Here is a 24,854-nt window from a genome sequence, read left to right on the forward strand (position 1 = left end):
CATTAGTGGAGAATAAAAAGAAAAATTTTCTTTCCCTCAAAGCTGGTGTACACTTTAGATATAGCGGTAGACAAATCATTGAGAACAGTTTCCTTCAGGAATGTTGAATCCCATAAACATAAACATTTTTTGGACCTTAAATTTGTTAGATTTGATTCTTTGGTAAAGTTTTGTAAAATAAACTCAACTTTTTCAAGAAAAATAGTGTTCACAACACTTCATGCTCTTGACCCTTATGAAAAATTTTCAAAATAAATATAATGATATCTGTCCAACCTCATTTTTGCCACTAACTCAGTAATCTTAGGCTAATCCATTTTTCTTCTTTGAATTGTATTTTCTCCTCTATAAAATGAGATGCTATTTCCCATGTGTTCATAAGCCAGATAGAGATAGAAATGATCACAAACAATACCTTTTATAAGATAATCACTAAGTGGACTTTATGGATTTGGATGGACTCAGATGACATTTTGTCTGTGTTAGAATGTGTGTTTCATATTTGATGATATACTAGACAAGATCAATGTAGCTGCACATCAGAATCATCTGGGGAGATATTAAAATGTATTCCTGAGCTACAGCCCAAACTTAATCAATTAGTCTCTTGTAGTAAGGAGACTTTTAGGGATCTCCAATTTAAATAAGCTCTCAGGTGGTTTCAGAACCACAGTCAGAAGTAGGAACTATTGTCTAGACCAACATTTCTCAAATTTTAATGTGCATGTGAGTCGCCTGGGGATCTTCCTAAAATGCAGATTTTGGTTCATTTGGTCTAGATGAAGCCCGGTTCTGCAAGTCTAAATCACTCCCAGATGATGCTAATGCTGCTGTTCTATGGAACACACTTTCAGTTGCAAGCTGTAGTTCAGACAAAGCTCTTGGTAAAATTACTAATATATGACATCACAATTTAATAATAGAATCATAAAATATTATGTAGCTAGAAAGGACCTGGACATCAGTAAAATCCAGCATCTTTGTTTCATGGATGTGAGAACTGAAAGCTACTGGGGTTAAGTGACTTAGCCACAGCAGGTTAACAGCAGAAGGAGAACCAGTGCAAATATTTTCCCATCATATTCCTTCGAGTCTACCTCAATCATGTTTAAAATGTTGATGCATTCAGCTGATGAGCATCAATTGTCGATAGTTATTCCAATAGTCTAGGACAATGTGACAGTGATATTAATTTGGTTTGCATTTTATCATTCACGGTTTGGTATTTTTTTAATGGTAAATTTATATAGAAGAGCAGTCACTACGTATAAACAAAACATGCAATTATCCACTTATCTTTGACTCTCTGCCTTCCTGGTGTCACAATGCATAAAATCACCCATTTCTAGAATTCATCAATTGGGTTGCAATGGTTCTCACCCTGGTTGTGAGTTAGAAACACACTGGGGAGGTTTCGAAAATACAGCTGCTTAAAGCTTGACCCCTGGAGATTCTAGCTGGGCAAATCTGAAGTGGAAAGGGATATGGGATACCAAATTAAAAAGACATCTGTGGTTTTCCTGCTAAAATTCATTATTGCAACAGCATCCCTCCTCTAGATTCAAGAACCAATCCTTTTCCAGTCTCAATGTAAAGAATTTGGGGAATGCTAACCTCACTCTTTACTCCCAAAGGTGGGTCTATTCCCTAGGTCTTGACAAAGGGTATCTTGCAGGTCACTGGCCAACTGATTGGTTCTAAGAAGGGTATATTACTCAATACAAATCAATGAGAGTATGAGAGTCAAATACGTAGTCTTTGCTGAAATACTTGGGAAAAAGCACAGGATCGTCTCTTGAGTTGCTAAAGTAAAATACTTTGGGCCTGACTTTGGTCATCATAATTGTCAGTAGGAAAAGAAAGTCAACCTGGGAATTAAGCAGATGAAGGAAAGCAGGGTTAGGAGCAAAGAGAGAGGTTTTACTCATCACGTTTTTAAAAAATCTATATCCAGCCATCCCTGAAGCCAGTTTCACTCTTGCATCTTCAGTCACTCAAACCATTAAAATATCCTTTCCATTAAGTCCATTTGAAATGAATTTTGGTCTCTTGTCATTTGAATCTGATGCACAGAGGTGAGAACCACTGGGAGGTTTTCTGTTTTGTTTTTTAAATTAAAAAAACAAATTAGTCTTATTTTTCAACAAATCATTCTAAATGAAAATACATAATCTGGAATATGTAATTTAACTTTAAGCCATCTGTATGCAACCTACATCTCATTACTTATGATTTTAAGAAAGGGAACCTACATAACTGGAGAGAAAAGAGTCTGGAATACCAGTTTCTCATTCATTCTCATTCATTCACTTCTCCATTACTTATCCAATCTGATTTACAGGTAAGATGGAAACAATCCTAGGATCAGATTGTGGTGCCAACGTCATGGCGAATAAGAAGGGTCTCTGAGACAACTCAACTCTGACCCAACCATTGTACATATTTCTTGGGGGAACAGGAATTTCAGTGCTTCCTCTGGCATGTCCCTTCAGGCTCTGGTTTTATCTACTATTATTTGTGGCAGGATTTCCATACTATTATTTACCTAGTTCTGGTTCTAGTTTGCTCCTGGTTCTAGTTTGCTCACCTCCACAGAGGTGAGCTCTTTCTAGTAGCATAAGGTACAAAAATTGTCAGGGAGCACCTGGGTGGCTCAGTGGGTTAAGTGTCTGCCTTCCACTCAGGTCATGATCTCAGGGTCCTGGGATCCAGCCCCACATTGGGCTCCTGGCTCAGTGGGGAGTCTGCTGCTCTTTTTGCCTCTCCTCCCCTGCACATGCTCTCTCTTTCTTGCTCAAATAATTTTTTTAATCTTAAAAAAAAAAAAAGATACAAAAGTTGCCTGACCTGGTGGACCCAGAGTTCATGATAGCCACAACCCCATGGAGAAGTGAATCTCTGGATCACTGACCACATCTTTCCTTTACCTCAGCCTCCTCAGACTTCCTTATTCAGTCCACCTCCAAGGCTGCTGCCTGCCTATTTTTTCTGGGCTTTGTCCCCCTGCCATTGTGGGTCTGATCAATAATCAGAAAAACAGGCCGAAGATAAAGCAGAGAGTTCCTGGTGTAGCCCAAGAGTAATGTGCAGCACAACCATTATGGAGCTGAGTTCCGGTCCAGACTTACTAAGTGAAGAAGTCCAAAGATAAATGTATCTACTTAACAAGTTTACTAGGGCCTACCTAGTAACCAATATTCTGAGCCTATGAATATTAACAGGTTTAGTCACCTTTCCATTTCCTCTCCCTTTTTTTCACTCACCATATTTTTCAGACACTTAATGTTCAGCCTAGTGCTAGCCACCGAAGCTGCCAGCAAAGATGGATGCAATCAAATCTCTGGCACGGAAACTTGTCCATCTATCTTACTCCCGATGACGGGATACAACCTTCTCAATGGCCTAATCCTAAAGTCTTGAATATTTATGATGCACAAATTTCCTGGCTCTTCCTCATTCACCCTGACTGCAAAGAGCTATTGTGAGTTCCCATCAAGTGAGAAAAATACACAATGAAAGAACCGTGTTTAAATTTACTGGGTTCTTTTCAACCCAAGGAGCTTTAGGGAAATTTAAAAACACGATTATAAGGGGAATGTAATTTGTTTTGCTCTAAGTAGAGAAGAGTCTCTTCCTCTGCTGTTGACATGCATCAGGGACAATCACAGAATATCAGTCTTCATGGTAGTTCAAACTTAAGGACAGTTCCTTGTTTCAAGCAGCACATAATTAGGAAGCAAGGAAATTCAGCCCAATGTAGTGGGGCATCTAGTTCTTTCCTATAAGGCAAGCGATGATTTAACACATAAGGCAACTATGCTCCTAAAGTTGAGAAACAGTTTTCCTTCCCAAAAAGCTGAGTGTGCCTAGATCCAAATACCTGAAATTACTCTTTCTTCACTTTAAAGCTAGATGTCTGAAAATAGCATTATAAAATGTAACTTCTTGTTGGGGCACTCTTTTTGTCTTCTAAAATTACATATTCCAAAGGACATGAGTGCTGTAATGATTATTCTTATATACAGAGTTGCTACAGACTGAAGTTTAACTAAGAATAAAATGTAAAAAGGAGGTAAGTATATTCATTACCTGGCACTTGGAAATGCTGGCACAAAAATTAAAAGCTATCTATCAGCAAAAGAATTATGCTCTCTTTAAATGTTTACCCTATCTGAAAAGTCAGAATCACGTAAATATCAGTAGAGAAATATGAAAGCAAAATCATGCTAGGTTTGTGGTAAACTGATAGTTAATTTTTGAAAATGAAATAGAGGGGCGCCTGAGTGGCTCATTTGGTTAAGCATCTGCCTTCGGCTCAGGTCATGATCCAAGGTCTTGGGATGGAGCCCTGCGTGGGGCTCCCAGTTCAGCAAGGTACCTGCTTCCCCCTCTCCCACTGCTCATGCCCTCCTCCTCTCTCTCTCTCAAATAAATAAATAAATAAACTTAAAAAAAAAGACGAAGAAATAGAAAAATACCAACACCTATGATTAATGGAGATATATTTTTAACTTTAAGAAAACTGGATTTTCTCTCTCTCCATCTCTGGCTCATTCCTCTCTCCCTTCCTCACTTTATCCCTTATTCTCTGTATTTGTTTGTGTAGGCAGAGGTGCTATTAACTTTGACTTGGGAGTACTTATGAATAGCTAAGAGAATTAAAACTATTTTTTTATTTTTATTATATTTCTATTTTTGCCTAAAATCATTCATTTGCAATACAGTTACCATTATTCATATTTTTATCCTCTCTAAGTTCAGTTTGTATGTGATCACCTCATCATTAACAAATATGCAATGCCCAAATTATTTTATCTCTCTTGCTATCCCAGTAAAATTAATTGCTCATCTATTCATTAAACTCTTCAATAAGGTCTTTTCAGTACATTATACTAAATAAGATAATCTTTAACTCATTTGCAATTGTTTTGGCTATAGAATACAAAGTTACATTGATCCTGCTATTATTAGTAAGGAATGATTAACCTTATTAGGCAAATCACATAAAAACTCCATTACAGTCATTTATTTATTATCTTATTTAACAAACTTTCACTGTCAACATTTGGGAATGCTGTACACAAAGACTTATATGTTCTCCTCCACCTAACATATTGCTTGAGATGTAGAAAAAACACTTCAAAAAGATTTACTGAAAAACAAATTTACTGATGGGATAAAACATGTCAGTGTTCAGAAATAGCAATTATTTAAGGATGCACATTGTTGACTGTGGTGGAAACTTGGGCCTTCCTGCTGTTTTCACTCAGAATCCTCAGGTCATCCAGAACACAAAATGTTCATTTTCATTACAGACACTTTAATTTTTTTCCTTTAATAATACCTTAGAAAACTTTGGGAAACTGCATCTCCTTCCATATTTTGAAGATGACTTGTACATTTTTTTATCGTAAGTAAAAAGTTGCAAACAATGTATGGCTTATTATGAATTTTGACTTTTTAAAAAAATAAAATTGCTTCCCTTCTTTAAAAAATCAGGTCGATGGACTCTAAATGTCATAATATTGTGAGATTCTCCATTATGGATTTAAAATAATAAACTAGGCTTTTTAAGACCTGGAAATTGTGGATCTTTCCTTTTTTCTTTTTGAATTCATATTTTCATTCCATTTCTCTCACAAAATTTTACCCAAGAACAATATATTTTAACATTGGAAATTTTTTTGATTATACGAACACACTTCTCTAGAAAAAAAGGCAAATATATTGAATTTTAGAATTTCTTTCCTATCCTATAAGAGTCTAAATGTTAGTATCTTACAAATTTTCATAAGTATTATAAAACCTGAAAAGCAAAATTTTATTAGAAAGCCATCTATCTCTTTATGAGATGTATAAAACTTCAATTAGTTTATGTATTTGTGGATATGATTTACAGATGGAATTGGATAATATTCAATGACAACTTTAATCCTGTTATTTACATTTATTTATTTATTTATTTATTTATTTATTTATTTATTTAAGATTTTATTTATTTATTCATGAGAGACACAGAGAGGGAGAGACACAGGCAGAGGGAGGAGCAGGCTCCCTCCAGGGCGCCTGACTTGGGACTGGGTCCCTGGTCTCTAGGATCAGGCCCTGGGCTGAAGGCAGCACTAAACCACTGAGCCATCCGGGCTGCCCTATTGTTTACTTTTATTTATTTATTTATTTATTTATTTATTTATTTATTTATTTTTATTTTTTTATATTGTTTACTTTAAAGGTACACATATTGAGAAGCCTTAAGAACACCTATGCGCACATGCATACATAGGCCTTACGCATGTACGTGTATATAGAGCTAAGCACATAAACACCCACACAAACACAGAGATAACAATTTTATTACAGAAATATTCGGCGGCTCCGCGGAGGGGGCTGCGGGGCGGGAGAGCGAATCCACCAGCGCAGGCCCCGGGGCACAGGGCGCCGGGACACAGCCCAGGATCCGGCCTCCCCCGGGACAGGCAGAGGCCGGGAGGGCCCAGGACAGCGAGGACGCTCCTGCCCCGAGCTGAGCAGATCAGCGGCCCCGCCCCGGAGCCTCCAGGCCCTGCGGACGGAGAACCGAGAGCCCCCGAGCCCCGTAGTTCCTGCGGAGGCTGAATCCAGGCTTCCAGAGTTGCCATAGCAACTGCGGCTGTTCCTCCTGGGGCCCCACGGGGTAAACAACCCCCCTGAGCCCTGCAGCAGGCAGGGGCAGAGCAGCTCCCCCAAGTGCTAACACCTGAAAATCAGCACAGCAAGCCCCTCCCCCAGAAGACCAGCTGGACGGACCAGTGATACTCCCCCGTGTTCCAATACAACTTGTTTTTGGCCACTCTGCACTGAGCAAAATGACTAGAAGGAAAACCTCAACTCAAAAGAAAGAATCAGAAACAGCCCTCTCTCCCACAGGGTTACAAAATCTGGATTACACTTCAATGTCAGAAAGCCAATTCAGAAGCACTATTCTACAGCTACTGGTGGCTCTAGAAAAAAGCATTAAGGACTCACGAGACTTCATGACTGCAGAATTTAGATCCAATCAGGCAGAAATTAAAAATCAATTGAATGAGATGCAATCCAAACTAGAAGTCCTAACGACGAGGGTTAACGAGGTGGAAGAACGAGTGAGTGACATAGAAGACAAGTTAATGGCAAAGAGGGAAACTGAGGAAAAAAGAGACAATCAATTAAGGGACCATGAAGACAGATTAAGGCAAATAAATGACAGTCTAAGGAAGAAAAACCTACGTTTAATTGGGGTTCCCGAGGGCGCCGAAAGGGTCAGAGGGCCAGAATATGTATTTGAACAAATCCTAGCTGAAAACTTTCCCAATCTGGGAAGGGAAACAGGCATTCAGATCCAGGAAATAGAGAGATCCCCCCCTAAAATCAATAAAAACCGTTCAACACCTCGACATCTAATAGTGAAGCTTGCAAATTCCAAAGATAAAGAGAAGATCCTTAAAGCAGCAAGAGACAAGAAGTCCCTGACTTTCATGGGGAGGAGTATTAGGGTAACAGCAGACCTCTCCACAGAGACGTGGCAGGCCAGAAAGGGCTGGCAGGATATATTCAGGGTCCTAAATGAGAAGAACCTGCAGCCAAGAATACTTTATCCAGCAAGGCTCTCATTCAGAATGGAAGGAGAGATAAAGAGCTTCCAAGACAGGCAGGAACTGAAAGAATATGTGACCTCCAAACCAGCTCTGCAAGAAATTTTAAGGGGGACTCTTAAAACTCCCCTTTAAGAAGAAGTTCAGTGGAACAATCCACAAAAACAAGGACTAAATAGATATCATGATGACACTAAACTCATATCTGTCAATAGTAACTCTGAACGTGAATGGGCTTAATGACCCCATCAAAAGGCGCAGGGTTTCAGACTGGAAAGAGTACCAGGACTTTCTTCGCGACTTAGACCAAATTATTTTAAGATTCGTGTGGAATCAGAACAGCCCCCAAACAGGCAGTGGGAATTTTTAAAAAAAAGGAAAACCATATCTGGGGGGATCACAATGCCAGATTTCAGCGTTTGTTATACAAAGCTGGTGTTCATCAAGGGGACAGTGTGGTACTGGCACAAAAAAGAATATAGCTCAATGGAACAGAAAGAGAGAACCCAGAAGGTGGACATTTTTTAAACCTTCCTCCAAGTAATGGTAAAATGACATAGGGAATCAACAAAAAATGTATTTTAAATGATCATTCAGCTGAGTAACTGACTAATGTCTCCTTCAGTTATATTAGAAACAAAAATTGGAAAAACACATGATGTGCAAAAGATTTGTTACTCTATTCTGAGAGTCATTCACTTTCCGAATTTCCTGGAAGTCAAATGATTTTATCAGACTCTCAAAATGACTCCTAGATATTTCTACTACTCTCACTCAGAAGTACCTTGTGTAACCAACCAATATATTCAGAAAGGGTAAAGAAAAATCAAAATATTGTAAATTATAATGATTTTGGATAAAATGAGATTATTCTATGTACTTTTAAATGTATGTCTTGCTTTAGGTGTAGTTCGTTTAAACCTTGGATGCTACTCACTTTATTTATAAAAAATGTTTACCGTCTTAGGTAATGAGCAAACCAGCCCTTGTTTTCAAACCTCTTACTCAAATCAAATTTACGTCTCTCAAAAACATAACTTTTGTTTTGCAGTTCAAAAGATTTTAGTTTGCGTCTTGAGGAAATTATTAAGAAAGAATAAATTTTGCAACACATCTGGAAGACATGTTATTAAAAGTAGATGAAAAAATAAAATAAAATAAAAGTAGATGAAAAGACTAAAATGAGGTAGATTTAATATAATAAGGTTATTTTGAAAACAAGTTATAAAAACCAGATAAATCAATATTCTATTGTACATTATTTTATTTGTAATAATGTCATGTAATATATAGGTAAAATTTTTAATTGTTTATGAAACTAAGATATGATAAAGAGTTTAACATTTCATCAGTATATGTGTGAAGGGGATATCAAATTTTTTTTAAAGATTTTATTTATTTATTCATGAAATACACGAGAGAGAGAGAGAGAGAGGCAGAGACACAGGCAGAGGGAGAAGCAGGCTCCATGCAGGGAGCCCAATGTAGGACTCGATCCAGGTCTCCAGGATCACACCCTGGGCCGAAGGCAGGCACCAAACAGCTGAGCCACCCAGGGATTCCCGGGATATCAAATTCTAATGTTTTATTTTGGGGACTAAATAGTTAAGTTTCAGATACAAAAGAAATAACTTTAATAATTTTGTTAGCTACCATAAAATTGTATAATTATTATGCAAAAGAGAATATGTATTAAATATATACTTTTATATATATATAAAGAACCAATAGTTAGCATATAGTTTATATTTTTTATTAATAGGAGGTAAAAAATATAAACTGCATAACATATAATGAATAAACAGTGCATAATGTATTATGCATATATACATAATACTTTCATATATGTGCATATACATAGAGTAAATTGGTTCTGCAAGTAGCATATGACTTAATTTTTTGTCAATAGGAGATACAAAATATTAAACAGCTTACAATAGATGAAATAAGATGGCATTTGACTATAATCAGAGTACATGTTTAACATATATTTACATAAAGTATGTTTTACATTCCTTTTTGGACAATACAGAATTAATATGAAAGGCATCACAGAAATGTGGCATCTATGGGCTTAGTCAATGCACCTTTAAAACTTTAGTTGTTTCAGAAAATATCCCCATTACATTTAAAAGAATCAGTGTCACTAACCTACACAGCTTTGGTTGTCTTTCAAGCCAATGGCACTTCCTAAGATCGAGTATTGAGAATAACTTGAAAAGAATTACTTACATTTAAATTTTTAAAAGCCATTTTTAGCTCCTATTATTTCCTATCTATATTTTTTTTTGCTTTGCTCCCATGGGAACCTCCCTCAAGAGCAATGCAATCCTTCACATTATTCAGCTAAATAAAAGGCAAAGTCATTATTAAATGGAACTTCTTGCTGCTCCAGTCTCCTCTACTCCATCATCTCTTTGGCATTAGACCATCCCATCACAAAAAAATAGCACTTGTGTATCAACACCATGGTTCTCCTTTAGCAGATGTATGCAGGACGGAGCAGAAAGGCCTATTGGTCTTTTTGGTCAGCATTCCAGCAATTTTAGGATGGGTAAAGGCTATTTCTCTATATTGTAAAGTAGAAGCACTATTATGAACTTAGATGTGTTTTCAGGCAAATCTATTTTAGGATGGTATGCAAAAATAGTTTCATTCTTTTATAGCTACCTGTACTTATGTGCCCCTTGGAAGGTGGGGAGTCAACACCCATGATGTATACCCTACTGCAAAGAAGCTACACAGCAGGAGATTCCGGATAAACAAAGCACACCTACCATACACAACACATAATTGTTTCAAGAAATATGATTTACAATGGTACTTGTTTTTCATAATTGTGAGTTTTAAATAATTATAAAATAAAAATATAAAATTTTATAATGATTCAGTGCCTTGGATTCTCATCATATAGTGTTTGATAATAGAATTTACCATTTAAAAATTTTGACAAGCTGAAGAATAAAGATGCATAAAGACCCTAGATCTAATACCCTAAAACTGTACTTATATATAATAACATAAGCCACAGAATTGCAGATCCAAAATTTCATCCATATTAATAATCTATTTAATAATCAATCCTGCAACCTTGAGATTATTTGACTGTACCATTATTACACATCAATTTAGAATTGTGAACTTCACCTATAAATAAATAATAGTGTGGTTGAGTTTTTATTTTGGTGAAAATAGCAGCTCGATAAACGAAACTAATATCAGAGGTGCATTTAAATTAAATGCTTCATAAAGACACAGGACAGTTAAGTAAACAATACCATAGCCTGATAATTTAGGTAATATAAAATGACTAAATATTATTGACTATATCTGAATGGGAAAGAGAGTATTCATGAAGAGATCAGTAAAGTGTCATTTAAATGGATGAAAATCAAATGTTTTAGGAGATTGTCATTCTAGATTATCAAAAAATATATGCTTCTTAAACCACAATTTTTAAATATGAAAATGTATAAAACAATCCATCATAAAATAGGGATAAGTTCATTGTATCTCTTCTCTAATAATACTATTTAAAATATGCTTTTGAATGCAGAATATAATTAGAAATGTTCCACAAAATTTTACACACTTCTTTAAAATTCTCATCACCTCTATGACACTACAAAGGCAAAGCCTGTAAATAAATAAATAAATAAAAACAGTAATTATAATGAATTATATTTCCTTCAGTCCACTTCAACTAATGTTCACTATTACATAGTTTCTTTACCCAAAGTAGGATATATAAGATCTTTCCTTAGAAGTCCATTTTCTCATGCAACTTTGTGAATAATATTATTACGAAAATATATTCAGATGGTTTTTAGTCACTTCTTTCAGTAATCTTTCAAGACGTTCGTGTACATGGTTTTAAACACATATCACTTAGACTGTTTTAACTAATGAGTATTACTGACATCTTTTCCAAAAGTATCCTTAAAAACTATTTAATAGTTTTTCTGTTGGTGTTATAAAACAAAGCAATAATTAAAAAAATAATTAAACAGCTTTGTGTGGATTTGCAATTTATGCTAATCATCACAAGAGACAATTTAAAAATAATCCCACAGGGAAATTCAAATCAAAAGAAAAGAACAGATTCTTTATTAAATTCTAGATATTGATTTATGGAGAATATGATCTTATGACATTCTTGTAAAATTCAATTTACAAGTAAGAAAATACTATTTATTTTTCTCCTTCCATTTCTAATTGGAACACACATTCTACATAAGCTGTTGTTTCCTGATAATGACTAGTAACTCATTAGCTTAAACTTCTACTATGTTCCATGCACTATCCATTGGAGGTCAGCTATTAAAAAACTGTTTTTAACCTCAAGTTTATAAACTAATTTACAGTCTCTAAACCTGGATTTTATGGCTGAGCACTGGCTTTGTGGATCCTGGATTTGTGATCAGGAAACCTGTCTTCTTCCTCAATAACTTCATAAGCACTTTCATTTCTGGCTTTTCTAGATTGGAGTTTCACTAGTTTAGCTCTCATTTGTTGGACAAGTTACAAATTCAAATTTTCCAAATTAACATACACTAAGTGGATTTTACCCCAGATAATGAGATAATCATCATCTGCTCAGACAAGGCTGAAGCTCCAAATTTGGATCCCACTGTTTGCATCTACAGTAGGTCTAGGCAGATAGCAACAGAAGCCAGCAAATTCTCCACTGGAGTAAACACTCCCAAAAGCCTGCTGCTAAACAGGTGCAGCAATAACTAAAACATCACAATTGTATCAAGTCTGGCCATGTGTTGACTGTTTCTTTTTGACACCACCAAATATGCCTCAGGGATGGTATCCCGTCTCCCCTTGTCCCTTCTAGAAATTCTTTCTCCTTCATATGAAAACATTTGCCCCTGTGAGGCTCTTGCCCCATAGCTATACCCCTTTTTCTTAGTCACATTGCTTCCATTTTTCTGGATTTATGATCACCCCAGTCAGTTACTGACGCACCTAGCAAGATATATTTCTGCAAGAAATCTTTCTATTCCACATCCAATTATACCGAGGTAACTATTCCTTGGGGATGATACATGACACGTACTGACTGGATATGTCTTTGCCTCCAAGATTACTCTTTTCTATACTATTTCACACAGCCTGTCCCCTACTCATCACCTAAAAATGAAGACTATTAATAGTGCCAATAAAATAAGGAGAAAATGAACAAAAATGTAAAATTAATAAATCTGGCCACAGTGAGAATAAAGATCATGGGCATCATCATCTTCTGGACCATTTCTGAGGCTACAGAATTCATTCTTCATTCCTTCAATTCCAAGTCACATGGATCTGTGTGTAGATGGATTTGTACATCTACTGAAGAAGGTATCAACTAAATAATCAACTTAAAAATAGTGGGATCAAGTTCACTGGAAAGAATCGAGTATTCCTCTACCTAACTATAGATCTTGATCTAATCACAAACAAAAACTGTGCATTAAAAATAAATTAAGGCTACAACTCATGTAAACATATTTGAGTCACGCTGAAAACCAACATTGCCATAAAAGAAAAAAAAATATTTTTAAAGGTGAAAACAACCAACCTTTTTGTTTCAAGGGAGGCTCCTCTATTTCTCCTAAACCAAGACAAAAACAGTAAATTAGAAAAACTTTTAGCATAGCATAATACTGCCTCTCTATTTTCCCATTTCCTTTTGTTCATTAAAAAAGCCATCTATTAGTTTTGACATTAGTAGTCCTTATATTACTTTGCCTCCCAAATTCCAGTTTTTAAATATAAACTTTGTTTATGTACATTTATGTGAGATAGTTTCACTTTTATGAGTTCAATAAAATCGTGGCAGCCATCCAAATTATACATTATAGTTCATATATCATGTTCATTTCAGTTCTCTATTGTTCGTCTCGACCTCTCGCTGGGGCCAAACAAATACAAATTCAGACAAAGTCATAGAGAGGGCTAAAATAATAAGAGCTTTCCTGGTAGTCAAGGCTGAATACATGATTTCTGATGACTAAGGCTGACTCTAAAAAATTTCATGTAAAAGAACCATAATGCGTTGTTCTTTTCACATCCACTCAGTAGTTTATGTATGGTTGGGGTTTATTTCCTTTTGCTTATTAATATGTGAGAGAGTACATAGGTTAGTTGCATAATTTTTGTCACTTTCAGACTATGACCCTCCATTCTACACCTCCATTTGGTTCCATAAATTTACTTCTGATTATGATTTTAGTGGGATTGCTTTTTGTTATTTGATCATGAGTATGACTTACATGTATAAAACATGTCTATCAGTTACTGTTATTATTTCAGTCTTCCTAAAAAATAAACTTGTGAAATAGCTACATTTTTTTCCCCAAGGATGCATATAAGTGTGAGGTACTATTGTGAATTTGTAGTAGTGCATAGTAAGACCCTCTCTTGCTCTAATGCTACCCTAATGGTAGCATTTAATTTTGACATCCTGCCATAATGGCAGATAAGCTGTAAGATGAAAGCCAAATAGAGATGAATTTTCTGAGTTTGGCAGCCTGTTGATAATGCTATTAGAACTCAGAAGTGTATTCATTTTGGTTTAGCCTGACCCAAGTGTTCCTCTGTGTTTAAACTTAAGAAAACCACTGTAATGCATAACTAATATCAGTCTGAGAAGTTAGTTGTGTCTCTATGCTCTTTGTACCTTTATCAGTGTCCTCATCCCCATCATCATCATCTTCATCACCCTCAGACGAGATGATGTCAGACAACAAAGAAAAGAAGCCATAGACCCAGTCCGTGGTTTCTTCCACAGCATCATGTACAAGTTTTAGAGGATCTGAGCCAATCTTGGAAAGAGAGCTTGCTAAAAGTAATTAAAAACAAGAGAAAAATGTTAGAATCATTACCAAAAAAATTAAGAAAAGCTGTTTATCCTGATTTGTGCCTTTGGCACAAAATGTCAGTTTTGTACATTTAAATGTCTCTTGGCTACAGTTTTTTGGGGTGCTCAGAAATAGAAACTACATTTTGTCATAGTATGCATGTGTATTCAATTAAAAAGAAAAGTTATTGAATACTTATGGTACCAAACACTATGGGGCTACCAAGAAAGAAATTGTCCCTGAGAAGTTTATAATCTAAATACGAGTTTAACACAGAGCAAATTAGGAATGGATTGAAATAATGTACATCTATGTTAATCAAATTGCAATATACACCCTAAGTTATGGATATTAAAGAACAGAAGATATTGTTGTCAGATATCATACTGGAAACCAACATGAAGAAGATGGTCCTGTAAATTTTCAGGCAAACAGTAAGTGCCAAGTTGATATAAGTAGCTTTGACTAAACTAAGACTGATAGGTCCATTTATTATAATTTGTAATGCATCAGGAAAAATCTGGAATTGTCAACATAGTATTCATATCAGGTTCCAGCTAGATTCAATTTATTTAACCTTGTTAGGCATCCCAATACCTAAAAAAAGTATTAAGCTTCCAGTAATTTTAGTAGGTAGAATTAAGAAATACTGAAACCTATAAATCTTCCATATTTTTTATATCCTAGAAGGTAGACACCATCTGTGAAATGAAAGATTAAAAAATAAAAGTACAAGCAAATAAACATAATAGGTATTTCCAAAATGTTGTTTTTCTCACTTTAATTATATGAAAATTACTCTGAAGGGGCAGGAGAGTTTCTAATATCTGATTGAAGAGGCAATCTATCTAGAAATGTGGTATAAGTTGCAACTGATTTTTCATCAACCCAAATTAAATTTTAGATTTATGTTTTCCTTCATTTTAAAAAATATTTTAGCTTTTCAGAGATTTTTCTCCCTTTAATACCTTAAAAGAGTAGAATTATGTCAACATATTATTTTATTTAAAGGTTAAGGATTCTAAAATTAGGCTTTTAATTTTGATGGAGATAGAAAGTCACCAGAAGGTTAGAGCAAAGGGATGAAGTGGTTTGACTTATGTAACTTCATTCTCTGTGTTGAGGGGTGTGAAAGAGTGCCAAGCTGGAAACAGAGAGATCATTAGGAGCCAAATGAAATAAGTAAGTGGGGAAAATGATAGTGATTTCTATCAGGATGATTGTGTGTGTGTGTGTGTGCGCGCGCGTGTGCATGTGTGTGTGAAATGCAGTCATTTTCTGAACGCAATTAAAAGATAGAATTAATTATATAGACTTATAGTTTGGCTCCTGAGTGTGATAGAAAGAGAGGGGTACAGCATAACTTCAAAGCTTTTGGTATGAAAAGCTGGGATGATGCAAATGCCATTTGCTGAAATGGGGGGTCTGGAGAGAAACAGGATTTTTTATGGGTAGTATATAAATACCTGAGTTTTAGACTTGTCAAACTCAAGATGCCTATTTGAACTCTATGTGGAGATATAGATGTTTGTACAACTCAGTATGACCTACGAAAGAGAAGTCCTAGGTGAAGATAGAAACTTGGGAGTTCAGTAGAGGATAGAAGGTCTCCAAAATCATGATATTGAGTGAAATCATCATGGAAGTGGACCCAGGAACATTCCAACATTTAGAAGATAGATCAGTCAGAGGGATGAACCAACAATTGATGATGACAAGGAGAGATAAGACGGATGGAGACAGAGATATACACACACGCCAACACATTCAGAGAAAGAGAGAGAGGGAGAGAAGCATAAAAAGGAGTGTAATGTCTTGGATGTCAAGTGAGGAAATTGTCTTGAGAAGCGTACAGTGATCAACCGGCAAATGCTGCTGATAGATCAAGTAAGATGAAGACTGAGAATAGACCTTTAGATTTAATGACGAGGATGTCATTGGTGACCTTCAAAGGACTGTTTCAGTGGAATGCCTTCAAGACTAAATGGGAGGAATTTAGAGATGGTAAGTGCATTTTCCTATAAAGTAAGTGACAGAGTTTGGGCAATGTTTGAAGAGAACTAGAATTACAGCTGTTTTCTGTTGTTTCACATTGTTAAAATGGAAAGAATATGCCATTTTATGCTGATGGGTAAGATCCCACAGATGACTTAGACAGCATATATATAAGGAAGGGGAAAAGTGATATGAAAGAAAGGATTTCCGGGGAAATTTTAAATTTTATGTTCCATTTCAGAGGATTCACAGCCTATCCAAGGATGCCAAGTTACAGAATGGTGGTTTCAGGAAAACTTATCTCCATGACAGTGGAACTTTACTCTTTGTATCTTAATTTTACTACATTCTGGAGAGTTTCATATAAGCAAGATATGGTAGCCTGGATGATGAGATTAAACCTTAGAGAAAGAAAATGAAATGGAATTTTATAATTGCAATTGAAAAATTTTAAAGAACTATATGTAAGGAACTGGATTGTAATGGCACCATTAAATGTATTTTTTAGCACTAGTATATTTTATATCTAATGGAAGAATATGGCAAATGGGATTTTTATGATCTGAATAGATTGAGACCATTTCCCCATTTCCCTTTTTTCTAAATGTTCACTGAGGAACTTAACAATAAAATCCAACAAAATAGATACCAGTTTAATTATCCTTATGCCTAAATGCACTATATCTGCTCTGCAGACATGTATATCGCCTGATTCTAAAAGAGTCAAACCAAGATGCTTTCATGAAGTCAATGTGGCTGGCTTGAGATCAGCCTCTGATTTTTAGTTTTTTAGTTATGTGAACAACAACTTTAAAAACATAGATATAGATGTTCATATAGATAATGGATACAGATTATAGATATATCTTAAATGAGACAGTAGTCTTCAAATTGATTCTTAACTACATCTCTCAGATATCATATCCAAATTATATCAATAGAAATAATACAATGTGACTAAACCTTTTACTGATGTGGTTTTTTTAAATTATATTTTCTTACCTCTCATGTTTATGTGAGTTAAATTAAATACATTACAGTAAGGATCATCATAAAAACAATGGTAGCTGACACTTAGAGAGTGTGTATTACCTGCCAGATACTACTCTAAGAACTTTATGTATACTAACCTACATTTCCCTTTCAATAACCCAATGAGGTAGCTATATTATTTTATCTCTCCATTAAATATAAGAAAAGTGAGGTTTGGCTATATTCCTATCAACAAACAAACAAAAATAAGAATTTACAATTGGTTCTAGAGTCAGATATTGGATGAGAGATTCTGGGAGATGTTTTCTGGCTGTTAAAGAGGAAATAAGGACTTTGTTGCATGGGCACATAAAGCCTGGAGCTGCTGTATCACCTTATAGCCATGAAGACAGTAGCTGATTCACTGAGGAAGGCAAAGGTTAAAAATGAAAGAGCTTGAGTCCATATGACATTGCTGAAGCACTGAATTATCCAATCTTGGAATAATCGCCCTACTTCAGGAGCTTCTGTTATGTGAGATAAGAAATGTTTCTCAGTGTTCAAGTCACTCTTAATTGTATCTTATATTTCTTACAGAAAAATATACCACCAGATGCAGGGGAAACTGCTCTAGGCTCCTTATGATCAGTAATTGGATTCTTGGCACTGATAAAAGAGTGCCAAGAGAGGCATGAGAAGCAAGGAAGAGTTTAATGTTAAATAAGATTTTTATTGGTGCTCTGTCTTTGAAGCCAAACTATACAGATCCTTAAGTTTCTAAATGGGAACATACATGGGAAACTAGTCATTTTCTCTGCTTTCCTCCTAAAGAACCAAGTCCATGTTTTCACCATTATCCTTGACCATCAGTCTTACATTCCTCAAGTTATATCAGACTCTTCTTTATCTTTCAAATCCTGACAAACATCAGCAAACAACAGTTACAAGCTTGGGTTCTGAGCTCAGACACAGCATTCAAGTTCAGGTCTCCCATCCAGTACCATGCCAGGCCATACTGGAGGCAGAGACAGAAGGAAAAACTAATAATAATAGTCCCATCTTTATTTAAAATTTTGATATTTTGTGCATAACATATTTCTGCATTAATTTTAAAATTTTAAATATTGCATTAAAATATCATGCATCTTGATTACTGAGTTTTTCAGAGTCCTTACATTTTGCACCCAAGGGTGAGTGTTTCACTCACCTCTCTCTCATCCTGATGCTCCCCCCATGGATAGTGGTGTGATGCTGAGAAGATTCACTTTGGACATGTCTATAAAATTCAGTGATTCCTATGCTTTTCCAAAGTCACCCCTTCGTGCCTGTTATCTTTATATTCAGCGTTCTCATATGCCAGTTTATAATATATCCAGTGCTGGCAAACAATATTATATGGTAGGGAAAAATATTTTTTCTGTGCTTCAGTTTGCAGAACTGTAAAATAACAATAAGAGTAATGATACTTACCTCACAAGGTTGTTGTGGTTATTATATGAGTTAATACATTCGAAGCACAGCATGGTATACCTGGTAATTAATAAATGTCATTGTGGAGAAACAAGCAAGATTATCTTGGAATCTTGAATGAGCCAGAGGTTCTTTTGAGTTTACTAGCTGGGACTCCCATAGCAGCAAGCTCTGTGTATGATCTCAGCTTCAACTAAGGTCTCCAAATATTGCACAACAGTCAATTTCCTATAACCCTGGATCTCTGCATCCTACATTCCCACTGCATGGTATCCATTCCCAAATGAATTACCCACCCAATGATAGGCTGCCCTCATGCGTATTTGATCCAAGGAAAAAGCAACTCAGGGGGTGGATTTGCTCATCTGCCTCTGTCTGAGCCATTCTAAAGGATGGTGACTGAACAGGAATCTCCGGCATCTTCTGACCCTTTGGACCATGAGTCTCTGCTTGTACCGGATGGTACTTGCAGAACTTCACTTAAACTCATGGTATATAAACTTTTTGGTATAAAGCACCTAAAGCAGAGTAAAGGAAATAGTAAACATTAAGTAATTATTAATTCCAACGTTCAGAGCCATTTAACTCAAACATATGGTGGCACTCCAGGAATGTAGGCTGTAATAAATATTGTCTGGTGATCATTCAGTCACTACATCATCATAGGCCACCTCCACAGGGTCTGTGAAATCCAACAATGTGTTTATCAGGACTCATGAAAGAACTAGTGACTGTCCCTTACCTCCCAGAAAATAGTCACATCTAAATATTTGGATCTAAACTGACGTAAGGGCTTTTAAAAGTGTCACAAATGTTATCCCAATTAGGAAAAACTCAATTTGTATGTATGTTGATGTGTGTACCTTGAGCATAGGAACACCCAAATTAAATTTGCTAAGAAACTCTTCTTTCAAGACAATTATTTAGGACTTACTGTGTGCAATAACCTATCTTAATATAATCAACATAGTGCTGGCACTTGTGGGCTTGCTAGACAGGTGTTTCTAGTTTTGATACATGAACAATAGTGTCTGAAAATATATAGTTTCAATTTTCCAGACCTAAAAAAAATTCCAATTTTAAGTGACTGGTTTTCCATTCTTACTGCAGGTGAGTGCTGGAATACTTTTGTTTCTGTTAGTGAAAATTTGATCAAGTTAAGAAAAATATTAGCAAATCATACATCATTTAATATGCTCTGTGTCACATAACAATTCTTGCTTGAAGTACTGTGAAATTACTTGGTCTTTGTTTAGGATATACAGAATTCCCTAGAACTTAACCAGTACCAAACAGAGCTTCTGGTGTGTTTCTCATTCCCATGCCACCCCCAAGGATGGGAAGAAGGGAGACATAAGTAGGTAAGACGAGTACAAAGATAAAAAGATATAAATGCTGTTAGTATATGCAGAAAGCAATGGCTGTGTTCTTACACTCAGAAATGTAACTGAAAGAATGCAAATTCTCATTAAACATTTTGGACTTGAGGTTTGGCATCATTTATAATAGTCAACAATTTCCTAAGAATATAAGGATGAAATGCGGATTTAATTTAGCTTATTTTTAACCAGAACATATTTGAAAGGAAAAGCACTCACAGTGAACTTAATAGCCCTCTGAGTCTTCAGATCCCAGAGTTTCCAGCATTGACAATATTAAGTGCAGATACTTAAGAAGTAACAAACAAAAATATGTGCTTTTATATCGACTTATTAAGGTCAGTGTCTTTATCAAAGTGACATTTACTCAAGACATTGTACTCTAAAGCATTTTAGGATCAGTCTGAAGTAACTTTCAAACAATTTCTTACGGGTTAGACCACTTAACCTGAACAAACTTGGTTGAACTCAATGATGTCAGAACTGCCATCTTTAATTTTTATTATCACAGTAGAAGGGCTTTCACTCTCTTACACTCTCTTATATGCCTTTTTTTCCCCATGAGTTTATTGTTTTCTTATTCTGTATTTCACTTCAAATTCAAAGTAAAGCCAATGAGAAAAATATAACACATCCAAGGAAGTCAGACTTCAAGAAATGTTTAATGCAGCACCTTTATTCCTCCATAGTTAATCTCTAAGGTATACTTATTTCCTGCCAATGGACGTTTGTAAAAGGCACACTAACTGGAATTCCAAATCTTCCCATTATTTTTTCTTGAAAATTCCCTAGAAGATAGCTATATTTTTGTAAGATCACTTCAGTTCCAGAGACAATATTTGATATTTTGGTATCTGAGAAGTAACTTTTGTTGGAACCAGAATAGTAATAATTTGTAGCACTAACGTACTTCCCACCTTTTTTTGTTTGTTTGTTTAAGAGAGAGAGAGAATCTGAAGCAGACTCCGTGCTGAGCATGGAACCTGATGCAAGGCTTAATCCCAGAACCCTGAGCCAAAACTAAGAGTTCAATGGTTAACCAATTTTGCCACTCAAGTGCACCCCAACATAGCTTTTTAAAAACATAGCTTTTCCACCTAATAAATATTTTAAAAGAGGCTTGTTCTGAATACCCTTTCTTTAAATCCACATAATAGTCCTTTAAAATGATTTCCACTGAAATCATTGGAGTGGACCTGGCTAACTAAATGAGATGGTGGAAGAGCAAAGGTAAAAACAATAATAAAATGGAGAAATGGAAGCCAAAGAAAATTAAATTTAGCTACCCTAATATAGGCTTTGCATTGGATAACCTCCATTGCAGTATATAATATCATTGCAGTATAATATCATTTCAAGGATATTTGCATGGACAAAAATGTGGAATTCAAGCTGTATTGTAAAATTTCCTTGAAACTGAATATGTAGGTTAAAATAAATGTTTGTATTTGTTTGATTAACACTTAGCAATCTAGCAAGAAATATAAATATTAGGTCAGCTCATTTTAGACTGCATAATTAAGTAATAAGGTAACAAGATATTTCTGTAGAGCATCTCTCCATTGCGTTTATTAAGAAAAGAGTATGATGAAGACTCATTTTTCTCTATTTAAATGAATGTTTCCACAGACAGGTGATAATCATGATATTGCCATACTCAAGAATATATGTTATATTCCAAAAGTGGGATGTTCAAAAGTTGTATATAATCACCTGCCCTGAATTACAAAAATGATGTATATTCAAAACCAAATTTCTCCAAGTAATTTTCCTCCAACTGGGTTTTTAACATAGAGACGATGTACAAAGGTTGAAATTCCCTTGAATTCATTATCCTTACCCTCAATAAACAATCCTCAAAAATGGTGAAATGTAAAATGAGATTTGTGAAATTCCCTTGGTATTTCTTTTCTTTTTTTAAGATTTTATTTATTTATTTGAGAGAAAGAGAGAGAGAGAGAGCACAAGCAGTGGATGGGGGGAGGCAAAGGGACAAGCAGACTCCCCACTTAGCAGGGAACTTGATGCAAGGCTCAACCTCAGAACCTCAGGATCATGACCTGAGCCAAAAGTAGACGCTTTACTGGCTGAGCCACACAGGCACTCCTTCGCTTGGTACTTCTAATAGTAACCACACTATGAGAGATTTTTACTTACGCAGGTGGAGCTGGGGTCTGAAGGAGAGGAAGAGGCATTTGGAATGAACATATGGACATGAAGTGGAGGGAGCAAGGAAATCTGGAGCCTGCAAGGGATGGGATGAGTTTCATGAGAACAAACTGGAAATTGCATCAGTCCTATGATCTCCAAAACTTCCTCTCCACAGAGAAGAAGCTGTTGCCCTTGTCATGCTAAATATGCTCCTCAGCCAGGAGTGGTAGAACCTGAAGAAGGATCTATCAGAAGCTGGAGTTGTTGGAGGATCAGCCACTGTCCCACGCCAACGAGGTAAGGCAACAGACCAGGACAACATCCATACTCATATTTAAAGGAAGATATCTAAAATTTTAAATAGGGGAATAATAATAATAATAATAATAATAATAATAAAAAGATTTGCAGTTTTCATTGTGGCCTCAGAATGAAAAGGAGGCAAAGGCAAGATTATAGGCAAAAAGAGAATACATGGCTATTGCAACAATCTTGGGAAAACTAAGGCAGGAATTCTAGAGATAAGGCACAGAGTATGGAACAGAACCAAGAGACGTTTGACAGTTCAGTAAGTGGTTTTTGATCACTGAGTAAACGTTTATGGATAGCAGGGAAAGAGGGAAGCTTCCAAGGAGTCCCATGTTTCTGATTTTAAAAACTGGAAAATGAACTGGTCTTAGAATCTAGGAGGCAGGCTTGGAAAGAAATATAACTAGTTCAGGAATCTTGAGTTTGCTAAGTCAACTGAACATCCTTATACAATTAGGAAAACTGGAGAGAGATTGAGGTTCAAGACAGGGAAAATAAAAATGCTTATGAGATTAATTTTTCCTTCAGAATAAAAATAGTTTTACTGACTCCCATGATGGGACGAATGCATTTTCTTAAAACTTACCTTAATGTGCCTTGATTGTTTTGAACTGTGTCACTGCTTTTATCCTCTAAATTTCACAATCTAGCATTTTATTTTATTTTTATTTTTTTAATCTAGCCATTTTAGAAGATTGATCCTATTATTAGATTGAGAGCCATATATTAAAGATAAGTAGGCTAAATATGATGTCAGCTTGTTTATCACTTATTTGAGTAATGTGAAGTCATGCAACTGAAGCAATGGAACAAGGTAATATTGTCTGATGGGGGCAAGAAGCCAATGATGCCAAAGAAGAGTTATAAAAGTCCTAATATAAGATTTTAATAAATAAGTAACTGTCAACAGTTCTAATGTTGTAAGGCTTAACCAAGATGAAGATGTTAAGTGTGCAAGTTGTTCACACTTAAGTTCACGATTTGTTCATTTGTTCGATGTGTGTTTTTGAGACATTTGAGCAGAGTGATAGAATAGTGTCAGATCACCTCATAACAAGAGTTTGGCTAGAGAATCAGAAACAAAGAGGGTTATAGCTAAACAGGGATATAAGAAAGTGAGGGAAATTTGTTTTTCCAAGTTAGAAAACCCATAAACACCCATGGAAAAGGAGAGACTAGAAGTGGAGATTTTGAAGATACAGGAAGGAGATGGCATTTATATCTAGCAACATTTGAATGTGTCAAAAGGTACCTTCATGGGCCTCTTTCCTCCTATACACACTCAGATACACACATTCCCTTAAAAATAACGAACGCTTTTAAAAAGTTGAGTCTTCCTGGGGCACCCTGGGTGGCTCAGCGGATTGGGTGTCTGACTCTTGGTTTCAGCTCAAATCATGATCTCACAGGTTCTGAGATGGAGCCCTGGGAGTTTGCTTGAAGACTCTCTCACTCTGCCCCTACCCTCTACCTCCCCCTGCTCTTTCTCTCTATCTCTCTCAAATAAATAAATAAATCTTAAAAAAAAAAAAGCCAAATCTTCCTGAAGCAATAACTCATACTTTGAATTAATTAAACAAGGAGATCATTAGGCTGAAGTGCTTATAATGCTCCAGCAGCCCATGTAAGCAAAACCAAACCTAAGACTAAATGCATCAAGGTTAAGAAACAAAAACCTAAGGATAAGAAATCAAAACCTAAGGACAACGGATCAGGAACAGCCAACCAACCTTTCCCAAATAAGGCAAATGCTTAGCTACAGCCAATCAAATAATTTCCTTGCTTTGCTTCAGCCTCTTTTTTATAAAAGTCTTCTAACTCCTGTAAGAGGAACTCTCATAACCACTTTCTGTTTGGTGATGCCTGGTTCCAATCGATTTTTCTCCAAACGCTTAACATTTTGAATATGCCTCAGTTTATCCTTTAACATCCCAGATAAATATATTTTCCCAAATCATTGTCCTTTTTCTCTCCATCTTCTTTTCTCTTCCACTCTATCTTATCATTGTTTCTCTCTCTTCTCCCTCAGATCTCTGGATGATACCCATATTAGATTACAATAATCAGGCTTTCTCTTTTTTAGTGATAGCCATGTAGGAAATAAAATAAAATAAAGG

The 24,854-nt window shown here is 35.7% G+C and overlaps 1 protein-coding gene across 7 annotated transcripts in view; it reads right to left on the minus strand.

Moving 5' to 3' along the window:
- Nucleotides 1-24,854, minus strand: part of TRDN (triadin) — a 368,093-nt gene that overhangs the window by 286,299 nt on the left and 56,940 nt on the right. For all 7 annotated transcript variants that reach the window (XR_008662524.1, XM_055310519.1, XM_055310523.1 and 4 more), the window contains exons 3-4: nucleotides 14,281-14,442; nucleotides 13,180-13,212 (exon numbers count right to left, since the gene is read on the minus strand). Coding sequence is in view for 6 of the 7 variants with exons in the window: in XM_055310519.1 (XP_055166494.1) it covers nucleotides 13,180-13,212; nucleotides 14,281-14,442 (195 nt within the window). In the remaining variant the exon portion in view is untranslated. The remainder of the gene's footprint in view (nucleotides 1-13,179; nucleotides 13,213-14,280; nucleotides 14,443-24,854) is intronic.

This window comes from Nyctereutes procyonoides, unplaced genomic scaffold, assembly GCF_905146905.1.
Source record: "Nyctereutes procyonoides isolate TBG_1078 unplaced genomic scaffold, NYPRO_anot_genome, whole genome shotgun sequence".
NCBI classification, from domain to species: Eukaryota; Metazoa; Chordata; class Mammalia; order Carnivora; family Canidae; genus Nyctereutes; species Nyctereutes procyonoides.